At 35.1% G+C, this 14,216-nt stretch overlaps 1 protein-coding gene across 12 annotated transcripts in view; it reads right to left on the reverse strand.

Annotated features, from left to right (window-relative positions):
- Positions 1–14,216, reverse strand: part of LOC138695021 (uncharacterized) — a 329,089-nt gene that overhangs the window by 12,750 nt on the left and 302,123 nt on the right. For all 12 annotated transcript variants that reach the window (XM_069819315.1, XM_069819317.1, XM_069819316.1 and 9 more), the window contains 3 exons: positions 13,840–13,930; positions 3,223–3,297; positions 1,439–2,005 (listed from right to left, as the gene is read on the reverse strand). In XM_069819315.1, the coding sequence (XP_069675416.1) occupies positions 1,439–2,005; positions 3,223–3,297; positions 13,840–13,930 (733 nt within the window). The remainder of the gene's footprint in view (positions 1–1,438; positions 2,006–3,222; positions 3,298–13,839; positions 13,931–14,216) is intronic.

A 14,216-nucleotide genomic window follows, 5' to 3' on the forward strand; every position in this document is an offset into this window, starting at 1 on the left:
TACGCATATCATATATATTATTTTAATGTACCGAAGTACATATGATATTTCCATGCAGATATTCTGCGTCATCATACGATGAAAGAGTATATGATATGCGTAAATCACGAACGTGATTTAAGACGGCGCTTATTCCGTCGGATCCCGGCCAACTAGTCACTCATATCGAGTGCACCTAAGCACATGTGTGGACTTCAGTCTTATGTTCATAGACATCTATGACGTAGTGCAGAGGGCGGCCACTAGAGGGAACCCAAGAGTTGGAACTTAATATGAAATGATTCTGTCCGGCGCCGGGGTGGGTATCTGGTGTGGCTTAGTGGATAAAGCATCAGCACGTAGAGCTGAAAACCCGGGTTCAAATCCCGGTGCTGGAGAGAATTTTTCTCCGTTCCATTACTCTTTCATCATATGATGATGCAGAATATCTGCATGGAAATATCATACGTACTTCGGTACATTAAAATAATATACTGGGTGTTCATTTCAAAATGTGTCATGACGTCACTGTTGTGAATCAGCGATTTGAAGCGAGTTTCAGCTTTTATGTCAGAGAAGTTGCCTATATTTAAGCCGTTCAATCTGAACTTGAGAACGTGTACGGTATAACTTGAATGTCGTAGCAACAGATGGCGGTCTGTATGGTCTGTGTGCTACCATAACCTCTTTCGAACTGTGTTTTGCTAGGGCAAGTCGTACACAGGGTATTTGTTATCATCAGTTGCGTACGGCAACATTCCACAACACAAATCAAATGCTCCGTGTCCATGCTGACCGTCGAAGTTAATGTCAACAAATACGTAAGTAATAGTTTTGACTCTCTCCCCATATCCCGACAGTAAGAAAAAAAAAACTCAGCTCTGTAGACTACGTATTTCTAAACAGTTCACATTCCTGCCACACCAGCGTTACCGTACGTATCGGTACATACTCTTCAGAATGAACGCCGTACTTGCTAGGCAACTTGTCTACCACATAGGTAATTCGCCTTTGCGGAAGTGTAGGAAGATCGAATTCTCTAGGCTCATCGACTAGCCACATGACGACATACAGCGAGCCATGACACACTTTGAACTGAACACCCAGTATATTAGTTTGTTAACTTAAAATATCACCAATTAAAATCAGGGACAGAAACAGCTTCAGATATTTATTTGTCTTTCACGAATCCATAATTTGGGAAAGGAACTGTCAAACTATCCCATTATCTCCTGGCCTAGTTGTCTCATGAGTAATGCTTTGTTGATGTCACTTGTACGGTCCAGACCTGTCTTTGGACAGTTGCCTAAACAACAGTATAGTTTCATTCTACCACTTAATTTGTCATTCTAGTCTTAAATGTTTAATTTTGAAGACTTTGCCAAAGTCAAGAACTTGTACACAAGCTTATCATCATCAGTTCATCACCATCACTATTAGTATTTTAAACATTACGTACCTTTGTAACAGATGAATCTGAATCAGATGTGCCACCTCCTGAAAACTGTTTCGCCAGTTGCTTAACAGATGGTAAGACAATTGGCACATCTGCGTCAACATCTAGGTCAGAGGACACTGTACTACACTCACTGGGAGTTCTCCACTCATTTACTTCATTAGGTTTACTTCTTGTAAGCTTACTCGTATTAGTCATTGGGCTATTTTTACTATTCTTCAACTGAGGTGTTGTGTTTTCTTTTTGTTGTTTTGGGCTTGGTGACTCAATAGATCCATTTTGTGTGTTTTCTTTTTGTTGTTTTGGGCTTGATGACTCGATAGATACATTTTGTGTTTTTTCTTTTTGTTGTTTTGGGCTTGATGACTCGATAGATACATTTTGTGTTTTTCCTTTTTGTTGTTTTGGGCTTGGTGACTCAATAGATCCATTTTGTGTGTTTTCCTTTTGTTGTTTTGGGCTTAGTGACTCAATAGATCCATTTTGTTGCAACTTCTTTAGCCACTGCTCCTCTGTTTGATTGATTTCTTTCTGCCACTTCGCAATCTCATTCTCCACGAGACCACATAACTGTAAAAGAAATGGACATATGATAAATTCAGTACATTTTAGGTTATTATTTTATGTAACAGTACATAAATGTATGTTGCTATGCACTTTGACAGTTACTGCTGACGTATTATTAACTTGAAGTTATTTTATTTTCAAATTGTTTGTATTCAGAGCCCCTTCAGACTTTTAGAAGCGCTGCTGGTTGTGAATAATGGATATAAATGAGAGCCTTCACACGCAGCCACAGCCACAGAATAGTGGCGCTGCAGACAGTCTGAGTAGTTAGCTTTGCCACTGGTTGAGCTTCATTTAAAATTTGCCAAATCTAAAAACTGGTATAATTTTGTTGCCATTTCTATGTTCAATAGATTACCACAGGAGGTCCATAATATGACATTTGTTCAATTTTTAAGGATATTACATAAATGGCTTTCTCGTAATCCTTTTTATTCTATCAATGAATATTTTCAGCTGGATAAAATTAATTAATTTGTTCTGATTGTCTGTTACTGTGGGTTTATTTATTATGTACATTTTATTAACTTATTATGGTACCATTGCAGATCATTTTTAGACTACAGTAGACTATAGTGGACTTTATATTGTCAGCAAACAGCTGGATACATTAAGATTGATTGACTGTAGATAATTTTATGTTTCATTGTTCTTCTAAATTTACGTCTATAGCAGCAAACTTGCTGCTGATGACAGATAATAATAATAATAATAATAATAATAATAATAATATCAATAATAATAATATCAATAATGATAATAATAATGATATCAATAATAATAATAATAATAATATCAATAATAACAATAATAATATCAATAATAATATCAATAATAACAATAATAATAATAACAATAATAATAATAATAACAACAATAACAATAACAATAATAATAATAATAATAATAATAATAATAATAATAATAATAATAATAATAATAATAATAATAATAATAACAATAATAATAATAATCAATCTTCTTAATGTATCCAGCTGTTTGCTGTTGTCCTCTGTAGTCTATTAAGTTGTTTTTCACGAGAAATGAGGGGTATTTTGATCGGTGTTCATTATAGATGCCTGTTGCTAGTAGCCAGAGTTGGGGTGTAGTCAATATATACTGCAGGGCTGTGTCTTCTGCAACTGGTACTGATGATTTTAATTTACTTATTTTATGGTTTATGGATGGACAGTGTATTATAACAACAACAACATACATACCTGAGTCACTTCATCGTTCATGGTGAGCGTTTTGGCCTCCACATCCTGCTGAATTTCATTCATCTCGTCACAATTCTGTAACATGTAAAAACTCGTGGGCAAGATAAGCTGACATCTCCATAGAGTTTTCAACCAATGGAGTTTCGTAGAAAAATAAAATTAATGTATGGTATGGAAAAGAGAATACTAAGGCTATAATTATGAAATAATGTTCTGGTATTTTCATGATAGTGAAGAGGTATATTTTTTCAATATATTGCTACTAATTCTTAAACCAAAGTTATTACTTCAGCTACAAAGTTTTCTATTGAGAAGAAGAAATTTGTCACTAAAAGATACTACCCATAGACATCCCATTACAAGCAACTGTACATTGTCTCTACAGTCTATACAAAAAGAGAGTTAAATTTTATTCTGTAAATAACCCAATACCGTACCTTGAAAATATACTTTCTAGAAATGAGTCGAATATAACCATTGAAATTTAAATTTTCTAGTCCCTAGATGCAAGAATGAAATAAATTGATAAGTAGGCCTATGAAAAACAAGAAAATTACATAGTGTGTCTGGCATGAACACTGCGGTAAGAAAGTTTCAGAACTCAACAACTAAAAAAAATTATCTAATTAATGCCGTTTTCTGCAAGACAGAGAACTCGTCAAGTTTTTATGGTGATCAATAAATCTCCACATGTGCACCTCATGTGGCTATGCAGATATATCAACGAGGAAATATGAGCAACAATGAATAGAATAAGAGTGTTCTAGCACAAAACTAAACAATAATTGAACATCTAGTGGAAATCACCGTGAATGGAATTACAGTATTGCCACCATAAAAATGTAACGAGTTCCTCTGTCCTCTGCAGTAAGCAGCATTTACAGTAGGCCTATATAAATTTATTAGTTACTGAGTTATAAATCTTTCTTATTGGTATATTCATCCCTGACACCCTGTACATGCAGAGGAACTACAACCACGCAAATTAGTTTTGTTCTATATATTAGTGCCCTCTGCCATAGCAAAGACCAGTCTTATGAAGTATCTGGTACATGCAATCTTTGAAGTGTTAAATATTCATGCAAAAGTTAGGACTATGTCACGAACAAAATGAGAACTGCCGTTATTTATATCGTTATGTTGAGTTTCGTTATGTGAATATGGTAGAGTGATTGGTACGCATTTATTTCTTCTCATGACTAAGCAAAAATCTGATAAACTGGTGTGATGTAATCGTTTCTGCAAAATGTATGAAGTCTTATCTTCGTTACGGAAACAAAAAAATTGGTACATGTTTAAATACAAACATTGTATGTACTGGCATATTAAAAAAAATAATACATTCGCTTGTAATTAAAAGCTGAAGTCTACAGGGAGCCTATACAGAAATACGACACTAAAAAAGTCTCGGTTTAAGAATTTCTCGAACGATTTAAGTACTGGTACCAGTATAGACTATAGTATCATTCAGTGGCGAAGCTCTTAAGAGGCTTTTAAGGCTTAGCCTACACAAAAAGTTTGCGTTATTATATATAGTAACAGCATAAGTTGAAGTTCGTAATAACGATGTATCGTAACATTTTGTTTAACTCCGATCCTTCCATATATTAAATACACTGTTGGCAGCTATTCCACTAAGAGAGGCTTGTGGCAGAAACCTCATAGCGAGGCACAACAGCCTCATTCACAGGCACTCGTAAGCTTGAGGGGAAGGCCGGGGTATCAATTCGCTACAATTCAGTAGCAAGATATGGGTCTAGCCTCAATTGCGATATAATATACCGCACTGTCTTTGTTTTCTGTGAATCCACTGCATTGTTGAGTGTTAGTTTAATCAAAAGTGCATATGAATTTGTGTGTTACGTACTAATTTTGTGTTGTTGTTGTTTTCTAATGCCAGGTGCTTGACAATAAAGTCATTTGACCTCTTGCACTCCAATATTTTTCAAAGATATTATCATGGTCAACCCATGGAAGCACAGATTTTGAGGTATTCCTAATCCATTTCTTTGTTTGAGTTGCACAATGGGCAGTTAGGGGATTGATATATTCCAATTCTATGCAGGTGTTTGGCCAAACAATCCTGGCCTGTTGCCAATCTAAATGCAGCTACAGACGATTTTCGTGGTAAATCGGGAATTAACTGTGGATTATGATGCAGAGTTTTCCATTTTTTCCCTTGAGATACTAATTTTTTGTAAAATGACTCATACTGAGAGAACATTGAGGTCATTATTTGCAGAATTAAAAGAGCAACCGTTTTCAAGTCCAGTGTATGAAAAAAAAAAGAGCTTGCAAAGATAAAAGATCAACACTACATTTACATATTAAAATAGCGGATGGAGGAAGGCAAAATAGGAAATTTCAATTTTCATGGTATAAGAAATACCCTTGGCTAACAGAATGCTCCAAGACAAATAAGTTAATTGTTATACCTGTATTCTATCTGGGGTGAAAATGAATGTTCATCATCTTCTTGTGGGGTCTCTGTTACAAAAAATTTTGATTGAAAAGCCGAGAAACATCTGCTGTATAAAAAGATAAAAGGTAAGCAGATTTTTTCAGTCTACCCAGTATTTACACCTTAGCTTCACCACTGTTCTACATGCACTACCAAGTGACAGGTTTAATGAAATGGACACTTTCTTGAGGATGTGATACCAGTATTTAAATTTTACAAAGATACTGGTATTAGAATTTTACAAACTGTTGGTGGTCCATTTATTGACACACAGATCTGAAAGTTGAGCATTAACTGGGAAGTGATAGGAAATCATAAAAATAAAGACAATCAAAGCGAAATTATTAACAAACTGGCATGTTATAACGATTCAAAACTATAAATGTAATTGAAGTATAAATGCCGAGATTTATGTCAGTAGACACAATTAAAATAAAGTGTGATTTTTAAACTATGCAACATTATGAAAGCATAGTGTTGGTAACCTTTTCTCTGCCCTGGAAACGTGCAACATACATTTCGGCAGTAAACACTTCTGGATCATTTTGTTAGTAAACTCGGCATATTGTTTTGTCACATGAGTTTCAACTTCAGATGAACAGTATTTTGTATTATTTTGATACGAACAACAAATTACTTACTAACAAACAGATGTTGAGTGCGATCATGCCTTAAGACACACTTTAGAACAGTGGTTATATATTTACATGTGAAAATTGAGTCAACAAGAAAAATGTAGACTTATTACGTGGAATTCCCTGATATCGTCATTAATCAATCGGATTATGATATAATATAGCAGTGCGACTGAAACAAAAAGTAGCGAGACTGTTTTTAAACGGAAAACGGTACTGATAGAAATTAGATGGCATTAGAAACCGTTTTTCTAATATCTCGTCATCTTGTTTTTACTGTAGAGACATTTAAATGAAGTATAAAAGTACATTTCTTGCACTCTAGAAGAAATTAAAGATAATATTATGAGAGAAATATATTCATAAATACTGTACTCAAAGAATGTTACAAAACGGTTAATTGTTACCTGGTTTTCTACTGAGAGTTACGTTGCATATTTCACAGGTGGAACTTGTATAGCTTAAAAATGACACTGTATATACATATACAGAGAATAAGTATGGATATAGTATTATTTACAGCAAGTAAATAAAGTCTCAAATGTATAAGGAAAGTCTGAAAACCAAAATATAGGTGGAGAAATCCACTTCAGTACATAAACAAAAAAGAAAACTCATTTATGATCACGATTTACTACAAACATTGCAAGTTAAAAGAGGAGTGTACTTAAATATTTGAGATTTTATAGAAATACTGACATTCGTAATTGTTTTGGGTACTGGTACCGCTATTGTCCATTCTGTTGGTGACAAGGGTTAGGCCTACTGCTAAAGCCACAACCATACGGCACTGTTTACTTACCAACTGCTGAGTGCACTTAACATAACTCTACCGTGCTGCAACCACACACAAATAAGTCATATCAATATTGAATGATATTTATTAGTCGAGTAACATTACAATATTGGCTTGTATAATCACAGGATTTCACAGAACAGTTTTGAGTTTCAATATTGATATCAGGAAAGGCCATACTGTACTTCGGACATAAAGAGAGTAGAAGAGAATTTTTCATCTAATCCAATCACTACTTTGGCTACAAAAACAATGAGGATGGTGATTAGGGTTGCCAGGTTTTAAAAAGAAAAAAAAATTCACGACATATTCTAAGAAAAGATGTAGAATCTGTCACTGATTAATGGTGTCACTTGTTACCAAATGCACATTGTTTGCATACACAAAGTAGAATAAGAGGAATCAGTACTATATTTTAACATTCATTGATTCTGGTTCACGTTAACACTTTGTTTAAAAAACTTAAAATTGTTTAATGATACGTTAAAAATGTTTAAATTTTTAAAAAGGGTTAAAGGGTTATGTACCTTAGATGGCCCGTTTCGATGCTGGTGCTGCATCATCTTCAGTGTCCTACGAACTACTGTTGTTCCTGTCGATCTTGCATTCGTCAGTTGTAGGGGGTGGGAGCAACATACCCCACCCCTACAACTGATGAATGCAAATCGCAGAATGCAAGATCAACAGGAACAACAGTAGTTCATAGGACACTGAAGATGACACAGCACCAGCGTGCAAACGAGCAGTCTGTCTAAGGTACATAAACTTTTTAAAAAAATTTAACACTTTTAACGTGTCATTAAACAATTTTAAATATTTTAACAATTCGTAACACTTTATTATTAGGTAAAAATGAATATAACATTGATATTTTTAAGTTACTAATACTTTCAAGACATTTACTATTTTACATATTTCTCTTCTGATTTGGCAGCTCTCAACAATTTTACATCCTGTTTCGCAAATTCGTAGAATTCCTTCCTTACACGTTAAAGAAAAAGTTTGTGAAATTGAGTTCTGCTTTTATCGGTTCTGGCTGGCATTTCTTCTTAACATCTGTCCTTTAATCTTCATAATTGAAAAATCTTTTTCTACATATGCGTTTGAGCCTGGAATGCTTTGTAAAAATCCTATTACTTTATTTACGTTAGAAACACTTTCCTTTGAAATTTCGGAAAAAAATATATAGCCACTTCTCAATATCACTACTTTAATTAATCAATGCACTCTAATAAAACACCCCTACTATTGCAAAATTCCATTCTTGCAAGTTCAATATATCATCAATCTTTTCAAAGTTAGAATATTCCAGTTCTCTACTGAAAGGAAGTTACGTAACTTTGAATATGGATTATTTTCTGTGAAATTATAGCGTTTCTCCAGGTAACACGAAACATTAGTATAAAAATCAAAAAGTTCACCTGTAATTTTATTCTGTTTTGGTTGAGGCAGAGATTTCAAAAGTTGTCTAATAGCATTTCCAAAATAGTTATCTTTGATTCTTTGCTCAATTTTGTTCTTTAAAGATGTCATGCATTTAAAGGGCTCGAACACATTCAATTCACTTTTTTCTAGACCTTTGGTGGCAATGTCAAGCTGCACTCCCACAGAAATAGAAATAAGTTGAAACACTGTTAAAATAAGGCAACGCAACCTAAGTGAAATAAATGTAACTACAATTTCCTGCGAAAAATAAAATAGCATTTTGATATACTGAGAAAAACGTAAGAAATCATCTTATGGGAAAAAGAAAAACGTAATTCGTAAAATGTAAGAAAAAAAAAGCTTATAGGAAAAACGTAAAACCTGGCACCCCTAATGGTGATTAAACTAAACAGTACTTCGAGTTCCATTGTCTTTATGTCCAAATTATGCATTACACTCTCCATTATGCAAATCAGAACAAAATTAATATACAGAAAATAAGGAACAGAGTATGTACAAGTTGGAAAGAAGATGGCAGTCTTAAGTGTCCTGAAAGATAAAAAAGATTTTTTTATTGTTCAGGTATTGTAAATTATCAATTAATTTACAGGATGAGAATGGAACTGCCATCTTTACAAATTAAGTTAATAATTGTGCAGAATTATAAACAGGGAAATCTGCTACCCACATAAAAGGAAATATAAATACTGTAATACAATTTACAGCTACAGATTCTAGAAGAGCTATGCCACACAACACCATGACTACAGCGAGGGGCACCTCAACCCCAGTAAACATCGCCCATCTATGAAACTTTCATCCATCTGTCCATCTAACTCCACAACTTCTGGATGACGAATGGCAGTAACAGAATGGCGAAGAGAAAGGTTATATTCTTTTTCCAGACACGTTGCTGTGTAAGTATTAGTGCATTAAAATTTATCTGCATGCTTGGAAGAACATGGTGCAGGGTTTGAGACTTTACAAACATGCAGTGAATATACAGATCTGCAGTACAAATATATACAAATAAAAGAATTAATTCAAAATAAAATACTGTGACAATATAACGTAAAGATGTGATTATATGTAATAAATTAATGACCTAAAAATATTTTATACAGCATTTCGGCACTTCGTTGTTCGCTAAAATGACATCTTAGTATTGCTGTATTTAAAAATGACGATTAAAGGAGAAAAATTCCGTTGCTCATTGAGGACAAGGTTTTCTAATGCTATGTACTCATATTATGCCACAATACTGAATTTCACTTATTTACCAAAACAGCTCAATGAAGAAAATGGGTATGAATTATTTTTCGTAAAGTAAATCTTATTAACTTTTTAGAAGCCAATCACTCTACCATCTGAAACTTTAGTATGTTCTAAATATACTGTAGGCAAAAAATTTGTAAAAAAAAAAAAAGTCTAACAACGTATTGTTTTGCCTTATTCACTTCTCAGTCTGTCACTCATTTGTGCATAAGATAAAAAAAAGAAAACAATTTCCAAAGTATTTAGTACTTTCTTAAATGCGTCCCTTACACAACACAGAATTTGTTTTGAAAGACTTGGGAATGGTAAAATCCACTGGAAGGATGAGCAGAAAATATGTGCCATTCAAATCGTGACCTCAGGATAAAAAGATCTGATAGCACACTCCTCCCACTCCAACTTTTTCAAATTATTTTAATCATTACTGGGCTGTATGTTTAATGAATGAATCAATATTGCTTTGTTATAGAGTTGCAATCAATATAAAATACCGTAATTATATTACTAATTTGGAAGATAGTTTCATTACCTTTTCTGTGAAAGTGTCTCGAGTTTCAACTTCTTTATTCTGAGGTCGCGAAATGTTTGTTATGAGTGCTGTCCATAAATTATATTTCAGGAACTTACTAGTGCAATTCGGTGTCTTTGAGACTACAACATAATATCATTTATAGCACCACAGTACAAATGTGTAACATCAATAGCTCCATTGTTTTTACGAACACTTTGACACTGAACTTGTATTGGATTCATATTGAATCTCCTGGTTACATAAGAGCGTAATTTTTGTAGAATTTTAAGATTTCCTCGAGCCACTCCTGCTAGGTGGCAGCAGTGTTACGTTTCATACTATTAGCTCAACAGAAATGAATTTGTGATTTACTGTTAACTGAAATGTACAAGAAGATAAACGTAATATGTTACTCTTTTTCAGAAAACACTTGTACCGTAGCAATGAAGCAATATCCAATTACAGAACGAGAACCATACTTGTCACTAGATGCAAATTTCGTGGGTTCATATTGGGCCTAGATTTAAGGATTTTTAAAAGGTGACAAGATCCTCAGCATGTTTTTCTTTGGACGGGAAAGTAAACCTGAGGTAGAGCCCGGACGAGAAGTTATGGCACCGGCGCAAAGGACGCATTTTAGTTCGTTTGGTTGGACTCGCCCTCACACTAAACTGGAGGGGTATTGGGTTAGTTGGTTACTAGCATTCCGAGTGTTCAGATCGTTATTGCTAATACTGAAAACATTGTTCTTCTGACCGCCCTCATTATGGCATTGTCTAAGGTGTGAAATCATAGAGTAGTTCATAGTCAAGGACATGAAATAGCATACAATGTATGGAAATTCATGTCAGAAGAGATTGTAAACGGAATACCAATTCCATTGAAAAGCGTATGTGCAAGAGTACTGGCTGCCACTGGTATTTCAAAGCGAACCTTGGCAGAATCTGGAAAGAAGGGGGAAATATTGAGGCAGGAACAGCAGATTCTTTCTCCAGTCCGGAAAAATCACAGCCGAAGAAGAAGATTGTTGCAGCTGTAGACAGGTTTGATGAGAGAGTCATAAGAAGATTCCTCTATAATTTCTCCGCTACCCATAAACAGAGGCCGACTCTGCAATCGCTTCTTCCAAGAATGGATATCAGTGTATGATTATGTGAAGAAAGTAGAGAATAATTACATTGAAAGTGAGCACGCGATGGACAGTATTTTGGAGAACATTTCCATAAACGTAGGGACATCTGATTCCAGCACAAATCAGTCGTCTGATCCGGACGGAGAATAAGAATATAAAGATGGAATAGCGGGCGTAATTTCATTAGGTACCTTGGGGCTCTTGAGTAGGAAAGTGGTGATACTAAGATAAGACGAATGTTTTTGGAAAGAGATGAAACTCTTATGCTTGCCGCTCTGAGCTTGAGAACCGTAACCCAAACAACCCCCACTCCTCTACCCTGCTGACCGGCAATTTAAAACTTAGCGCAGGTTGGTGCCATAACATCTCGTCTCAGCTCTACCGCATAATGTAGTGATATATTGGCCACACAAGAGACAACTGAACATACACTACTAACCTAATCTGTACTGGAGAGATAAGAACTAAAAGAGTCCTGTCTCAGGCAAACTTAATGGCCAGTTTTTTCCTTACTTACATTTCCTGCTTTGCATACAGATGTTTCTGCAAGACGTTCGTGAGACATATCACAAAGGATAGAAAATTAGAAAATGTGAGAATGGACACGGTAAGACAGCGAGCTGCAGTGGTCTATGATTGAATGGAAAATGGACTCTCGAGAAAAAAAAGAAAAAAAAAAAGAAAGAGGTGTCATTTAGCATGACGATTTTATTGTAGGCTACAAGGAAGTAAATTGTGTATTCTATGTGGAAAGAAAAAAAAAACAGCTAAGTAATTCCGAGGATCAAAATTATAATAGATAATTTCTTAAACTACAAAATATTTAAGGATTAAATTTTTTTTAATAACGACAATATGTCTAAAATTGCAAATTATTTTAGAACAAAAATTTAGAGGATTCAGTCAACCAGAAAGGGTTGGGAAGAGGACAGACAGATGGACTCAGGTGTAATACGAGCCTTATGCATGCGTTCAGATACCAGTCTTGTACTTCAAACTGAAAAAACATTACTACACATGTTGCCTAAATACCAAGATGCCAACATACAAAACACAAGGTCGTGTCATTCTAGTATATTTACCAACTGTACATTTAGCTATTATTTTAACACTTTTAAGTAGTATTTCGGTTCCAGCATTACCGACACAGCCTTAATTCTCTCGATGATTGTGATCGAATTTGCTGCAGTTTTATATTTCTGAGGAAACTTAGTGAGTTGAGACATGATAAGATTGGCATCACGCAGGATGAAACTTCGATATTCTCCCACAGCACAGAGGAAGAAAAAACATATTTAAATAATTGAAAATAACTTCAAAATTGAAACACATCACTCTAGATATACGATTTTTGGTGCAAGGATAATTTGTTTAACATGTTTCTAAATTAGTCTTGAATAGCCTACATTCTTTAATACATCACTCCAAACCAATGCAAATATAGCGTGGATTGTGTACGAAGATAATTATTTTTTGTGTTGGCTCCATTGTGCACCATTGTTTAGCAAATAAAAACAAATTAAAATTAGCATGGACAGTCTTTTGCAGTCTTGAATACATTCTTTAACAAATTAGCCTATTCCAAACCAATGTGAATATAACGCTCATTGTGTATGAAGATATTTCTTTTAGTGTTGACACCATTGTGCACAATTTTTTACGTAAGTAAAAACAAATGAAAGTTAGCATGGCACATAAATATTATTTTAAGAAATACAGGAAATAAAAATATGTAAGTAAGTAATAAAACTGTGTACCTTACGGAATAATTAATACTTAATATGTGCTGTTTCTATATTTGTTAAGTTATTCCATCTCTCACTTTCATTTGATTATGAAATAACACAACGCAAATCAGACTCGGTCATGTGTGTGTTGTGGGAAGGATGTCGAAGTTTCAGTTCACGTAGTTTACCAGAGTGATGGTCTGTTGTCATCCTTCCTGTGCCTGAAACTTCCCCCCAACTGCGTCCGCATCCTCGGCTTCCTTCTGCTGATTTTCAAGCTTTCAGAACGTCGCAGACTGGACAGAGATTCAAACGACCGCTCGACCATCTGAGGTTCTGACGGGGGGAGCAGGCGGAGGAGTTGCGTCTGGGGGTCGGCCAGAGAATCTAACGAGCTGCTGTACCCTGACTCTTGACCCAGCTTCCTGGCCCTGAGGTGCAGGTCTCTCTCAGTATCGTCTGCCACCACAACACGCTCTGCTCTGAACACCCCATCCCTCCCTGTCACTCTGTCACTCTCACCCTCCCTCGGTTGAAACAAAGGGTTGATCGTGAAGTTCGGAGAAGCGTTGTTACATGCCCTGAACGAGTTACGGTAAATGTTACGACGTAATGCTTGTTGCTCGAGGTCGAGGAGATTGCTGGTGTCACATACCTGTTCCAGGAGGGGGGAGGCCACCCTGGAGGAAGAGCGTCTCTCACCAGAGGATGATTTGGATTGATTGATATAATAGTCACGCCCATACCTGGAAAACATTATCAATATTGAAATGTTTTACAGTTAAGCTGTTTATATTACTATTTTTAAAGAATATTATTCACAAACCAAATGAAACTTCCGTATCATTCTGCAAAAATTATAATTAAAAAAACTTCCAGAAAGAACTGTTGGAGCACTTCAAAACTCAAAGAAATGACAAATCATGGGCAGCTATATTGCAAAATAAATACCGGTACTTAATTCCTGAAAATCCAAGATATGATGCTGTAGCAACATTTCGATTGTCGCGACTATTTGAATGCACATCTTTA

The sequence above is a fragment of the Periplaneta americana genome, chromosome 2, assembly GCF_040183065.1.
Source record: "Periplaneta americana isolate PAMFEO1 chromosome 2, P.americana_PAMFEO1_priV1, whole genome shotgun sequence".
Classification (NCBI taxonomy): domain Eukaryota; kingdom Metazoa; phylum Arthropoda; class Insecta; order Blattodea; family Blattidae; genus Periplaneta; species Periplaneta americana.